This window comes from Laetiporus sulphureus, assembly GCF_001632365.1.
Source record: "Laetiporus sulphureus 93-53 unplaced genomic scaffold LAESUscaffold_103, whole genome shotgun sequence".
In the NCBI taxonomy this organism is placed as follows: Eukaryota; Fungi; Basidiomycota; class Agaricomycetes; order Polyporales; family Laetiporaceae; genus Laetiporus; species Laetiporus sulphureus.
The window spans coordinates 7924-20855 of record NW_024468612.1 but is presented as its reverse complement, the minus strand read 5'-3'; the positions used below and the strand labels follow the sequence as shown (position 1 = coordinate 20855).

The window sequence follows — 12932 nt, the reverse complement described above, 5'->3', positions numbered from 1 at the left end:
GCTGGAAGCACTTCGACAATTGGCTGATCATGAACCGAGCCAATTCGCCGGCCAACGATCCGGGGGTTCTGAGGCCGAATCTCTTGAGCGTGAAGTGGTGGCGTAGCGGCCTAACGGAGGATGGCACAACTATACTATCATTAAGCACTGAAGGGGTTCCAAAATGGTGGGGCGAGCGTGCAGCGATACTCTAGCGGGGAAAGCTCTCCTCGTCCATTTGCTTAGTAAGCGGTAAGCGAGCGCTCGACCCAGCGCTCGTTCCTTGCTCTGGGTTCGTGCAAATTTTCCCATTCTCTATCCAATTATTTTCCTCTATTCAGGAGCGACTCGGAGTTCCGACCCTGAATGTTACATGACAACCTGACACTGGACATATTTTCACTATGAGTCATATTGGCGTCTCTTCATATTCATCTGATGCCTGGTTGAGAGAGCAAGGTGAGTGGCTCGCCTCGTTCACCATGATGCATCACCAATCCATCAGTCGTAACTGATAGTCTCCCTAGATCCATCACATGTTGTGATGCTCTTTCTGTGTGGCGTCTCGATGCGATCTGCTTCACATTATTCCTTCCGTATGCTCTTTCAGTCGGCACTGCCAGTCCGACCTAGCTACCGGATCTTTGGGGAACTTGCACGTTGTTAGCTTGCAGTATGTGGCACTTCAGTTCCAGGTCCATCGACTATATAAACTGACTTCAACTTCGGTCCTTCAAGCGCTGTACGGCTTCACTGACACCTGCGTCAGTTGCCCAGCTGACATCCTAGGGCCATGGGTTCTGTGAACATTCCTTCTGCGGAACTTGCAACTACCTGTATAGAAACATTTCTATATGGCGTATTCTTCGTCTTGTCTATTATATCCTTGCTTCTATTGTGGCAACGCCAGCAAATGTATGGGAAGCGAAATTCTATGTCACGGATATCCCATGCAACTATTATGGTCTTCGTCGTCTTAGTTTTCATCGCTAACACCTTGGTGAGCATTTTTTTCGCATGGATCTCGCATTCAAGTTGACGTAGGTCATTGCGGGTAGCATTGGATTGTGGAAGTCGTACGCGTCTTTGAGGCTTTCATCTACTTTTCCAACGGTCCGTTGGAATACTATGGAGATCTTTCACGTCCGACGGAGATCGTGCAAAGTGCTGCCACGATTGTGGTGATTGTTTTGACCGATGCAATGTTTGTAAGTGTAAACAAATAAATTCTAGTGTGAGCGCATATTCGTGTGTTTCTCAATAAATTCTTAAGCTTTATCGTCTTTGGATCGTATGGGCATACAATATTCGAGTGGTGATTTTTCCAATATGCACTTGGCTGGGCTTATTTGGTGGGCACAAGTTCAAGCATCATTTCGCAAATGAAGAGGTATATGAGGGGATTATTACAGTGGCTGGGATCGGCACAATCTATCAGCTTACGCAAATGTCATTCGGAGAGAGTATCTGGGCCGGTACTCTGGGTGATTGGTTAACGACCAACGTCGCGACATCGCTTTGGTGCGTGAGCCTCCCCAACATCACACACTTGTCCAATAACACACATACGGTTTCAGTACGAATGTATATTGTACCGGTATGTTTCCCATTTATGGTGTTCGATTATGCTGCACTGATATATTGACAGTTATGATTGCCTGGCGTATTTGGAGCATGAGCTCATCCCTACGACCTAGCATAGGTGCACGAACAATGGTCAGTCGGTCTACGCATTAAATTCACAACGTTTCTGATGCTGCTGCATAATAGTCCGTGCTGGCAACTATCATTGAGAGTGCCGCTCTGTACTCGTGGGTCTAATAGCATTTTGACTCGCAGACAAATTAACTTCAGTCGACGCACACTAGGATATGGAGCCTCTTCTTCCTAATCACGTTTGAGGCGAAGACCGACCTCCAGGTCCTCAGCAACGAGACGCTTCCATTCATAGCTGGGATATCCTTCACACTCATTAACGTCAGAGTCGGACTGGGTTGGTCGCAAAGCGCCCAATCATCCACCTCTATCAGCAGTGTCCGCTTCGGACAGAGGATGAATCATAACAATCAGCAGAGTTACGTGATGCGACCAGTGGCGATCAACATCAATCAGGCCGTGGAACAGGAACCCACTGGGGAGAGGTATGTTGCAGATACATTCACCGAGATGAGCAAGTCCTGCGTGTAGAATAGGGATTCAGAGTCAGGGATACACTACTCACCACTTGCGGATCACATGTATATATGTATGAATGTCTCAGAACGGAACTATATCGACTGGATAATCATGGTGACTGGTCATAAACAAATCGCACGCCATCGCAAGAGCATAGGTTGACTTTGAGGGATGGTTCTGAATTCAAGGATGATTCTGCTAGGTACTAGTAGGTATTAAATCATGCGTCGAACGTTCGCTAACGCGCCGGAACTCTGGACATTCCTACTCTGCAATCGCCTTAACACCACTTTGATATTGTTGAATCATCGCATTTTCCGGCGAGCCTCAGCTAGCCTGGTTTCTGCCGTTGCAATTGAAGTAGACGCGATAGCTTTCGAAACAACAGCTATATTCGATATAGCTGGCGTATCCAAGACTGTGAATGCAGTTTGGTGAGCCCTCTAGTCACGGCAGACATGACATGTATCTCACCAGATTAGCTGTGGTGCTGGATAATAGCAATAGCCTCGGTAGAGCGTGGGAGAATTCTGCATTTGAATGGTTTGGGGTATCTGGATGCAACAAGGAACTTAGCAGGCCGAGCAATGTGGTAATGCAACGTACACTATGTTGTCCGATGTGAATTCCATGGAAGGCATGTACTCTTGTCCAAGCTCATCGACCGGTTTGAGAATATCAAAGACGGCAAGAGTCCGTGAGACGACGATAAACAACGTGGATGCTGCTAGCATCACGCCAGGGCAACGACTGAGGATAATGCATTAACACGAAGCAGATAACAATCAATGCAAGACAAAACCCACTGCCTGCCGAGTCCGAACGAGAACTCTCGCGGATCCCGCTGAGGTGTGTGCTTCTCATCATTCATCAAACGATCGGGATTGAACCGCTCGGGCTCTGAATAAATCTCAGGGTCGCGCAGTATAGCCCTACCGTCGTTCGTTACAATCTAGCATAGTACTGCTGAGACAGCCACGAGGAATCACACCATGTATTTGCTCCCACCCACGCGCCTTTAGGGATCCTGAATCCGCGGTATTCGTCGTCCTGCATCACGCTATGAGGGACGAAGGGAGCAACTGGGTTGTAACGGTGAAGCTCTTTGATAACACATTCCATGTAGGGCAGCTTGTCCTGGTCCGCGTGAGTGGGAAGTCGCGTGCCACCGGTGACTTTATCGATCTCGGCTTGGGCCTTTCTCTGAATGTCCGGGTGGCAGACCATCATGAGAATGAACGAAGATAACATCGCTACCGTCTGGCAAACGGCGATATGTGCCATCTTACAAGCAGATCCAGGATTGCTGACCGTATCAGTGCCAGCTATGCAGAAGGTTCGTGAATAATAAGTTCAACAGCGACTACACTGTCCCATACCGGTGTACAAACTTGTTGCAACGTTCTTGATGATGTCTTCGTCTTCGAGCGTCGGAGTCTTCCGTGTCTCCTTCCGAAGCGCTTCCAACGCACGAGAGGTGAAACACGAGGTAGCATTGCCTTCTGCCTGTTAATTCAGTCAACTCTAACCTCGATGAAAGATATGATAGGCATCTATACGATTCTTGTCTTGACGTAGTCATACGGCGCGTCGACGAGCTCCTCGCAGCGGCGATGGGCCCACTGCGCCCATCGCTTGAAATGCGCCCCAGGCATCCATGACGGGACGTATCTCACTGTAAAAGAGCGAATCAGATAAAAGCATGAATATTAGCTGATACGACGCACGCCAGGGAAAAATATCCACGAGCCACCTCCCTGATGCCAGCGCATCGCCGGTAGTCCGGGAAAACTCCTCTGCGAGTGTCAGCAGGTATCCATCGCCCTCATACAGCCGATACCCGTATGTCAGATTGAGGCTGACTGCACCAACGTTTCTGCACAGACTATTCAGTGAAACGGCGCACTGAAACCTGTTGTACATACCTTCGAATGTGCGCTGGAAACTGTTCGGGTGTGACCAGCAAGGCTTGCAACAGTCTCACAGACTCGTCTTCCTGGAAGCCCAACGATTCGGCGATCGTTCGCGCATTCAGCGCGTTGCGCATGTGTTTCCGACTGATGCGGAAGCGCTCGCCGTAGCGCAATTGTAGGAGTGACTTCCAGCGGCCGACTAAGATAGACGCCATGGTTGAGTATGGCCGGTCACTATAGAGTGTGCCCCGTTTGTCTAGCAAGTCTATCGCCGCGGAGGCCGAATTGAGAACGACGAATTCTCTTCCGCAGGCATGGAAATACACAACATCCCCTGAGATGGTCACATTAGTCGCTTCATACACAGCGCCGTGGCAACCAGCGAACCATATGTCTGTCTCCATTGCGTGAATTGCTTAATTCTCCCCTCCGATGGTATCTGGAACAAGTTTCCGACAAATGGCAGAGGCTTTGGCCCTGCGTCGCCGTGACAGCTGATGTGAGCCCTTCAGCGGGCAGGACATTTAAGGCGCATCTCACCCGGAGGAAGTGGCAGCCTCTGGAGCAAAGAGCAGGTCAGGACACGGCGAAGAGCAAGGGCCGCTACTGAGGCAGCCACGAGCACCAATATGAAGGGAGTCAACATCGTGACGACCGTTCACGATGTCAGTTTCAGCAATGTTGCGGCACTATAAATGAGGAGCAGCCATTGAATTTAAAAGCATCACCGTCGAAGATAGATGATCAGAATACTGATGTTGCGGCGCTCAAGCATCAGGTCTGAGAAGTTGCGGAAAGTTCCCGGCAGAACGCCCACTGAGGCGACGGGCGACAAGGAACCACCGGAAAAACCACAATTGAGGACAGCGTGCAGCGGTTCTTGCGTTGCCGGCGTATGACAAATGCTGCGGAGTCACAGGCTCTACACATGGAGCTCTGGAGGCCTGTTCATGCCTAATTGCAACATCCCAGGCTCCGAAGAACTCACTACATTGTCCAAAGACTCCCACATATAGCATATCTAAATCCGGCGTCCCGAGTCAAATATAACGAAACAACATAATATGCAGTTAGTATAGAGTAGATGCCCGTAGCCGTAGATCGATAACTACATTCCAGCATGGAACGCTGCATGACGAGCAATTCGATCATTAATCGAGCAGGACGACAGCCGAGGTGGCCAACGATGCAGGATCCGTACGGCTGGCATCGAGCATCCAGGGCAGCTTCTTCCATTCGCTGTGCTGGCTGACGGACTGCACGCTCACCGCGAGGGTGTACGACGGACGCCTGCTCTTCCGCTTGCCTCATGCAACTCAGTGCAGCAAACTCGAACAGCGAGTCGTGCCGCGGCGCGCGCTGTAGGCCGTAATTGCTGACGAATTGGAGGTTCGTCTGTTCTTCGTGAGGAAAGATCGTCCAGACCCTGCAGATGGGTCAACCAGGTAAAGCAATTGGTCAGGTTCCATACGAATGCAGAGCGGCGCTTTCAACGACGATGGCGAAAGTCCCTGTGGATATGTGGCCAACAAAGGACCTTTCAGTTTCAAGAAGGTACTACGCAAGGTTAAAATCCCGCCTGCGTGCGCCTTCTAGGCCTTGCATATCCGCTAGATGTGCCATGGAGTCATGGCTGTGAAGTGCACTGTGCATCAGCGCTCAGCACACACGGGCAGCAGAACGCTGACGTACTTGTGCTGTACATGCTGGTGCTGCATCGCACAATCCTAGTCATGTTCGACAGCGCGCACTCGAAGCATGGCAAGGTGCTTACCAAAGCGTAAACACACAATTGCTTGCGAGTCAGCGGCCAACCGCGTTGACGAAAATATGTTCCCAACGTACATGTGCGTCAACTGGTACGTCGATCCATACCCGCAGACTGCGTGCCAATCAACAGCGGGACAAGCGGACTGGCACTCAACTGGTCAGGCCGATGAGAAAATATATGGGAAACACGATCATGCGATTGGCGTACGCCCAGATCACCCGGGGCCGGTATATCTGCGAAGTGCCCTAAGCAATTGGAATGATCGCGTCCGTGCAGTGAATTCACAATGCCATGTAATTGATGAAGATCACGAAACTCAGCGCTGCGCTTTGTATGAGTCCGCCGGCTCACTGAATGTGGAATAGACAACCTCGAAGTTCAGAACGCATCGAACAGGCGAATAACGATGGTGAAGCACTGCTGTAATAGCCGCACAAACAGAGCCAGCATGAACAGAGCCAGCACGAGTATGAACAACCACGATAGTGTCAGATCAAGATGTCTCTAGTGCCAACGAAGACCACGGATGACGGTGTATCACAGATACGAAGACCACATGCACACGAGTCTACAGAAACCACCAAATGTACAGAGATCATCTAGCAGCAGTAGGGTGAGCAAGAATAGGAAAAGGCGGATTCGCAATGTCGTCGTCGAAACACAGCTGCAGACGAGTGGAAAACGAGGTTCGCGCGAGAACTCAAAATCCCAAGAAAAGTCCGCCGGTGCGAAACAAAGTGTCGTGAACCACGTGAACCACGCCACGCGGTTCACGGCCCAAATAAGGCAGGTGCCCGCGCGCGCGCGCACCTAAGCGCCCAAAGACTTTGCGCGCCTAACCGTCGATTCACAGTTTTCGGCGCGCGTCTCGCGCGTTTCACGGCAAACTCGGGCGCCAATCACGCTTTCGGGGCCCCGGTTCACACTCTGGTTCACACTTTTTGGCGGGGGCGCCAAATACTTTGCGCGCCTGCACCAGACTTTGCGCGCCTATCGCGCTTTTTGCGCGCACGTGACTCGCAGCTCGGCTCCCTCCCTGGCCACAGCTTGCGTCCCTCCCCCCTTCAGAGCTTGTGTCCTCGCACCCGCACCACGTTCATCGACATGCACTGCCACCCGAGAGATCGACGCCACCTCCGCGCTCCTCGATGCCACGCTCTGGATGTCCCCGCCCTCCCCCACTGCATCTGCGCAATGGCCACAACGCGCCAGCGACCAAGCCCTTGTGCGCGACTCCTCGACGCCGATCTGATGTCCCCGCCCTCCCCCACTGCATCTACGTGCAATGGCCACAATGCGCCAGCAGCGACCAAGCCCTCGTGCGCGACCTCGCCGCATGCTACCCCGGCGTGGTCGTGTCATCCCCTGCTTCAGTCCGTCTTTCCCCATCTCGCACCCAGCACTGCTCTCTGCATGAGTCCCACTCTATCTAATGACTCTTGTGCGCTGTGATCGCTCCAGTCCACAGCTCGTTGATGGCGTGCCCATGCAGGCGACGCAGGCTATGCACGCTACCACCACCAGTTCATCCCGCCCTCCACACCTGCACAATCCGCCGCCTTTCGCGCATGTCTCCTGCCCTCCTGCCCTTCCTCCCTCCACCAACACCTCTCACCAACACCTCTCCCCTGCCATCCTCACCTCTCTCCCCTCTCTCCGCACCGACCTCACCAACGCACCCGTCCCCGTGATGCTCGGTGAGGTCGGGATCGACCGCGTGTGCCGCATTCCTACGCTCCCCCTGCAGAGCCGCCGTATGTGCGGACGGACGACGAGAAGGACGAGTGCAGACGGACGAGGAGAGAGAGCTGTCACCTAGCACCTAGAGAGGCTGTGATACCGCTGGAGCACCAGCTCACCATCTTCGAAATGACTAGCAGGTTCGCGCATCTGACTGCCAGCAGCAACAACGTCGTCCACCGTCGCAAGACGCTCGGTTTCATACCAGTGCTGCCGCATTCCATCTACTGCAGGGAACCTCTCGCTACTCGCTGTGTCCCAGCCTCCTCGGTGAGCCTACCGACCCATACGACGTGGCACAGCACTTCGTCGAGGACCTCATCCCCGATACTGCTGCGGCCAGCCTCCTTTGTCATTTGCAAGGACTCATCCGTCAAGGCCAGGCTCGCGTTCGTGCAGGTCCCTCAAGGCGAATCCACTGCATACACTTGGGACATGGTCATCTGCATTGCAGAAGAGAAGGGATGGAAGAGGAGGTATTGGGTGGGTGGAATCCCATCTCGTCTGGATGTGCCGAAATGGGCCACGAGCGTACGCGGAACAACACGAATATGTATAATATTATAATAATATTATATGCTCTAAAAAATATACTAGGTTGCCCTACTGCTGGGGCACCGAGCTGCAGTCGAGATCGCCACCACCCTCATGTGAGGTAGAAGAGCCCGCAGCCTTGCTGGGTTGCCGCTTGGGCTGCGTTCTCCTGCGGAACTGGGACAGTGAGAGCGTACCTCGTTCATCATCAAGCTCATGCACGGCCTCAGCCGATGTCTTGCCATCGTTCAGCCACTTCTCGATGCGTGAGATGAAGTACATGAAGTGGGCCCACAGCTGACGAGCCTAGTAGGATTGGTCAGCCGGGGACAACTCGACCATTCAAAGCCTGAAGGGGCTCACCATGGCATCATTGTGTGGTCGCCAGCTTTGCTGCTAACCCCTCCTCAATGTTGTGTTCTTTTGTGCACCCCACAGCTGCTCGAGTTCACGCAGAGGTGGCTTGCGACTGATGCCCGCAACACGCTCGCCTTCTGCCCAGGCTTCCCATATTGCAGCGACAGAACTGTAGCTGCCCAAGGTGGCCGGCTTCCAGCAGCTCCAAACGACATCTGGCTGCCAGATCCGGGAAAGAATGGCCATCCAGGAGCAGGTTGCACTGGTGATGGCAGGGTATGTGTAGGGTGGCACAGCATGACGGTCATGGAATGCGGATGCGTCAGGCAGAATGGGGTCGAGGGCAGTATGAGCTGGAGATGGCTCAGGGGACAGAGGGAGAACGGTGTAGCAGATGCTGTTGTGCACCAGGCTGTAGGGCATGAGCATCGCCGGTTCATTCACAGTCTGCGGAGTGGTGGCCATCCACGTCGCATTGCTCAGCCCATCCCGGTGGTCATTCTGAAGTCGTCCACTCGATGGTGCTGCATGCGAGACGACAACATCCTCACCTTGGTCAGTAGTACCAGATGGAGGTGTTGCAGCATACCAGACAGAGGTGTTGCAGCATCCCGATGATTGGCATTGAGACCTGCCTCCAGTGCATCCTGCATGTGAGAGTCCGAAGCCGGCAGAGGTGTCGTGTGAGAGGCAGGTGAGCAGGAGTGTCCGCAGTGGCAGTGCATTGGCTGTGAAGCACAGATGACAGATGGGGTTACCGTGACTGTGCAGGTGGAGATGGGGACCCATCATGAGTGAGGATCATCCGTGATACCAGCTTCGAGGGGGAGAACACGGCCGTGCATCACGCAATGATGCCGAGCTGCTGCGAATGCTCACGAAGAGCAGACTCGATCTGCCGTGAACTGATGGAGATCGACATGAACACGCTCTGCATTGCACTCTCCGAGAAGGTGACGGCAGTGTCCATCGCATCTTGTGCCCCAGCATCCTTCACTTGGCATGCGGCGGGCCAGCTTGTGAGGAAATGTCGGGCTTGCTCGCTCTGCAGAACCTCCATCCGCTTGAAGAGCACTGACTCAGGGAATGCTTCGTGGATTGCTCCCATGGCCTGTAACAATGGTCAGAATGGTCAGCTAACTCACGAGATGCACTCTGGAGCTGCTGTAGTGCTTGCTCACCCGCCAGAAGAAGGGCCGGAGCTGCTGTAGAAGCTCCAGGAAGTTCACCGTGCCATGGTTGATCTTCTCGTGGGCATCCATGCTTATGAGGGCTTCTTCCACGAAGGGGAAAATTTGGCTCTGCAAGTCTTGTGGCACGTCTACTGTCACCCACGGCACGTCATACTGTTCTCCTACATAGAAGCCGGCGAGTGCGGTCACAGCCTAGATACAGTCTATGTGAGCCATAGACTCCGTGGGCAAGCAACGCGATGTCCGATTCACTCACCGACTTCGGGATCTTTGATGCATATACTTCACGACGTGTGTTGCCCGTCCAGTGGCCCACCCCATCGATCTCGTCCATGTTCACACTGCATGATGTATTGACCGTCAACTCATATCCATGATCAGCTCGAGTGATGACTGACCCCATATCTTCCATAATGCCAGGCAGAGTACGGCGTGCCAGATGCATCTTCTTGGCCGACTTAATGCTGGTCGGCAGGAGGAACATCTTGTACATCTTCTGCATCGCATCTGCACTGCACAGTTCACCCACTTTCCGGCCAAACAGAAGTGGCACCTGGAATGACAGGTAAGCTGTATGTCAGGCCACTGAGCGCAAAGCACAGAAGGACACATTGTACCTTCTGCCACGTCGAAGCACGAGACCAGTTCCAACCACCAACCTGCTCGAGGATCTTCTCTCGGTCAAAGATGTAGTGCAGCAGGATGGCGAGTGCACCAATCGAGCAGTGCAGGGGGTCGCGATGAGGCAGAACAAAGTTGTAGTCGGGTTCCTGACACTGCGAACACAACGTGAAGCTGTTAGCGTCTGCATCGTGATGATGAATGGCTGCAGTATTGTAAACGTACCCCTGGCTTGGCCACCTTCGTCTCATGGTACAGTGACAGGACACCAAACACAAACCGTCCGAGCCCGCTTCGCCTTCCATCGGCAGTGGTGTAGTCAGATATGTAGATCTGGTGAGGCTGGATGCAGCATATGAGCAGGTTAATGAGCTCGTCGCCACGATTGAGCATCGTGCATTGCCACGTCCACGAGAAGTGTGCCTTGATGATGGACGGCACTGGTGGTGAAGCCATCGATCAGATGTAATCGACTCGGAATGTCCGCACTCACGCTGATTCAGTCCCATGAAAATGGACTTCTTGACCTCTTCGAAGTGGTGTGGGAGGATCTGTGAGTCAAGGATCGTGTTGGACATCACGTCGAAATCTTCGGCACTGTGCGGATCAAGCTGGTCAGCTCGTAGAATCCCTAAAACAGCGAACGAGAGACATACTCCAGGTGCACATGTTGCGCCGTCACCATCAGCGCCCGGTAGAAGTCGAGTGCATGGGATGTCATCACCGGCTGCATTTGATCGAGAGCAGGGTCATCATCTAGCTGCCGCCTCCACACGTGGCCGAGCATCACCATAATTTTCTTTAATGAGCTCTGAAGGTCGAGAGAGAGTCGTCAGCAGGCCAATGGCAACAAATATGGATGCGAAGACATACCGCAGAGAGCCTCTGGTTCCCTTCTCTCTCACAGCCTTGACTGGTGAGAAGTTTGCATGTCGCAGCATACTTCAAGTATGCGATCAGATGGTTGGAGTCGATAATTGCGTCGGATATGATGCCCTCGGTAAGGGCCTGGTTGGCCCATTGCTACGAGGCTGTAAGGATGAGATCGTGCACGTTAGTCATAGCACACTATCGGCACACATACCTTCCATAGGCGAAGGACACTACCCTCTGTCACACGCCCGCTTTTGCGTCAGGTGTTGAGGATGAACGCGTCAACCTGCAAGCACAAGAATGGATCAGTATGGCGGTAGGAACTCAATACTGCACAAACGAGATTGACTCACCCATGCTCTCGAGCCATCCTTCGAGCCGTTGCATTGTCCTGTGAGTAGTGACTCATGAGCGATGAGTCAACTGATGGCCATCGTGGTGACCTTACCGGCATGGTCGATGCACATGTGAGTACCTGCACCAGGCGTCATATTGTCCTCGCTGTCCAGTAGGTCATCGCCATTCTCTTCATCGGCATCTTCGTCCTCCGAATTGTCGTCGCCATGGAGCCCCCGGCCAAACGAGTCGCAAAGGTCGCTAGTGTTGCGCGTCAAGCGTTCGGGGTCAATTTTTGGTGTTTCCTTGCTTGAGGGGACAGCGCTCTGGCTGTGGGCTCGAACAGGTGAGTGCGTGGCATGATCAGATGCATGAAAGACTTACAGTTTACTGTGCGCTGTCGATTCAGGGGCATCCCGAGCTGACTTCGTGCGCCACCGACGATTGTCCTCGTTGAGTCATAGAACGAGCATTGCCTTCATGCCTGTAAGTGGCAGAGACCTCCTGCATAGCTCGTCTTTGAGCTGCGGGACCTTCAGCTTCCAACTGCGGAGCATACGCCCTCGTCAGCCTCAGTCAGTCGAGAGGGGGCCCCAGGTGGAGTACTCACAGCAGACTTGATCTGGCTGGCTGTTCCTGCACAGTGCCCTGGGACTGAGAGTCTTCTGGGAGAGCCTGATAGGGTCCACTCAATGCATGGCCATGATCACAGGGACGTACCGGCTCGCGGTGGGAATGCAGTGGTTCTGACAGGCCCAATCTCGCTCGGTATCTCCGGTGCTTTCATGGCCAACAAGACTGGGTCTATTACAGCACTGTGGTCACCAACAGAGTCCGATAGAGTCATTATACGAGATTAAGCTAGCGATAAAACGAACGAAGCAGCAGGGGAGGAGGTAGAGGTAGCCGACGACATCGAGAGACAGGAGGCGACAGACGCGCCCTGCGGGGCATGTGACCGTGTCGCTACCAGATGAGGCAATGCCCTGTGCTTGGGGGAGAACACGCCAAGTCACAGCATGGCTGTGAACCCTGTGCCAGTTCACACGGCGAAAACGTGAACCGCACCGGCGGACTTTTCTTGGGATTTTGAGGTCTTGTTTGCATGGCCTGAGTGAGTAAATCATAAAAACGAAAACTGCTAACCCTAGAATATGTCCACAAGACCTATGAACCATAAATAGTAAGTGTCATGTGCAACGTAAACTGTCACGTGACCATGAAGCGCTGAAACCGTAACACAAGCTCCCCCCTCCAACTGGCAAGACCCTTGATGACCACTCATCAAACTAACCCCTCATCATCCACCGCGGACACCTACATAGTTGTAGACTGGGATGGTGGTATGGGGTACGACCTTCCATCCCTCGTCGAGATCCTCTTGGGGTTGAGGATGGAACTCGGTGGGCGCCCAGTGCGAGATGGATCTGTCTTCATAGA

The 12932-nt window shown here is 53.2% G+C and overlaps 5 protein-coding genes across 5 annotated transcripts; 2 read left to right on the top strand and 3 right to left on the bottom strand.

Moving 5' to 3' along the window:
• Window positions 1–276: 276 nt before the first annotated feature.
• Window positions 277–2270, top strand: LAESUDRAFT_816805 (uncharacterized protein). The gene is made up of 10 exons (XM_040914815.1): window positions 277–438; window positions 507–652; window positions 718–979; window positions 1038–1187; window positions 1253–1331; window positions 1392–1500; window positions 1557–1576; window positions 1628–1695; window positions 1750–1790; window positions 1848–2270. The coding sequence occupies exons 3-10, from the start codon at window positions 773–775 to the stop codon at window positions 2164–2166; spliced, it is 993 nt and encodes a 330-aa protein (XP_040757637.1). The 5' UTR covers window positions 277–438; window positions 507–652; window positions 718–772; the 3' UTR covers window positions 2167–2270.
• On the bottom strand, window positions 2243–4897 carry LAESUDRAFT_732794 (cytochrome P450). Its single transcript, XM_040910307.1, has 11 exons — window positions 4608–4897; window positions 4455–4544; window positions 4080–4401; window positions 3882–4030; window positions 3714–3829; window positions 3534–3660; window positions 3146–3479; window positions 2961–3086; window positions 2761–2904; window positions 2629–2708; window positions 2243–2572 (listed from the first exon to the last, which is right to left on the bottom strand). Exons 1-10 carry the CDS (start codon window positions 4711–4713, stop codon window positions 2633–2635), a joined length of 1590 nt encoding a protein of 529 aa, XP_040757636.1. The 5' UTR covers window positions 4714–4897; the 3' UTR covers window positions 2243–2572; window positions 2629–2632.
• A 2089-nt stretch (window positions 4898–6986) lies between these two features.
• On the top strand, window positions 6987–8232 carry LAESUDRAFT_765107 (uncharacterized protein; the record flags this gene model as incomplete). Its single annotated transcript, XM_040913570.1, has 4 exons — window positions 6987–7211; window positions 7307–7535; window positions 7586–8109; window positions 8176–8232. The coding sequence occupies 4 exons, from the start codon at window positions 6987–6989 to the stop codon at window positions 8230–8232; spliced, it is 1035 nt and encodes a 344-aa protein (XP_040757635.1).
• Window positions 8233–8508: 276 nt separating this feature from the next.
• Window positions 8509–9122, bottom strand: LAESUDRAFT_765106 (uncharacterized protein; the record flags this gene model as incomplete). The annotated part of the gene is made up of 2 exons (XM_040913569.1): window positions 8509–8993; window positions 9059–9122. The coding sequence occupies 2 exons, from the start codon at window positions 9120–9122 to the stop codon at window positions 8509–8511; spliced, it is 549 nt and encodes a 182-aa protein (XP_040757634.1).
• Window positions 9123–9313: 191 nt separating this feature from the next.
• LAESUDRAFT_667384 (uncharacterized protein) lies at window positions 9314–11415 on the bottom strand (the record flags this gene model as incomplete). Its single annotated transcript, XM_040905298.1, has 9 exons — window positions 9314–9580; window positions 9651–9854; window positions 9946–10003; window positions 10061–10232; window positions 10273–10432; window positions 10560–10723; window positions 10777–10894; window positions 11157–11306; window positions 11368–11415. Coding segments are annotated over 9 exons (1341 nt in total), but the record flags the coding sequence as incomplete, so codon positions are not given.
• Between the last annotated feature and the right edge of the window lie 1517 nt (window positions 11416–12932).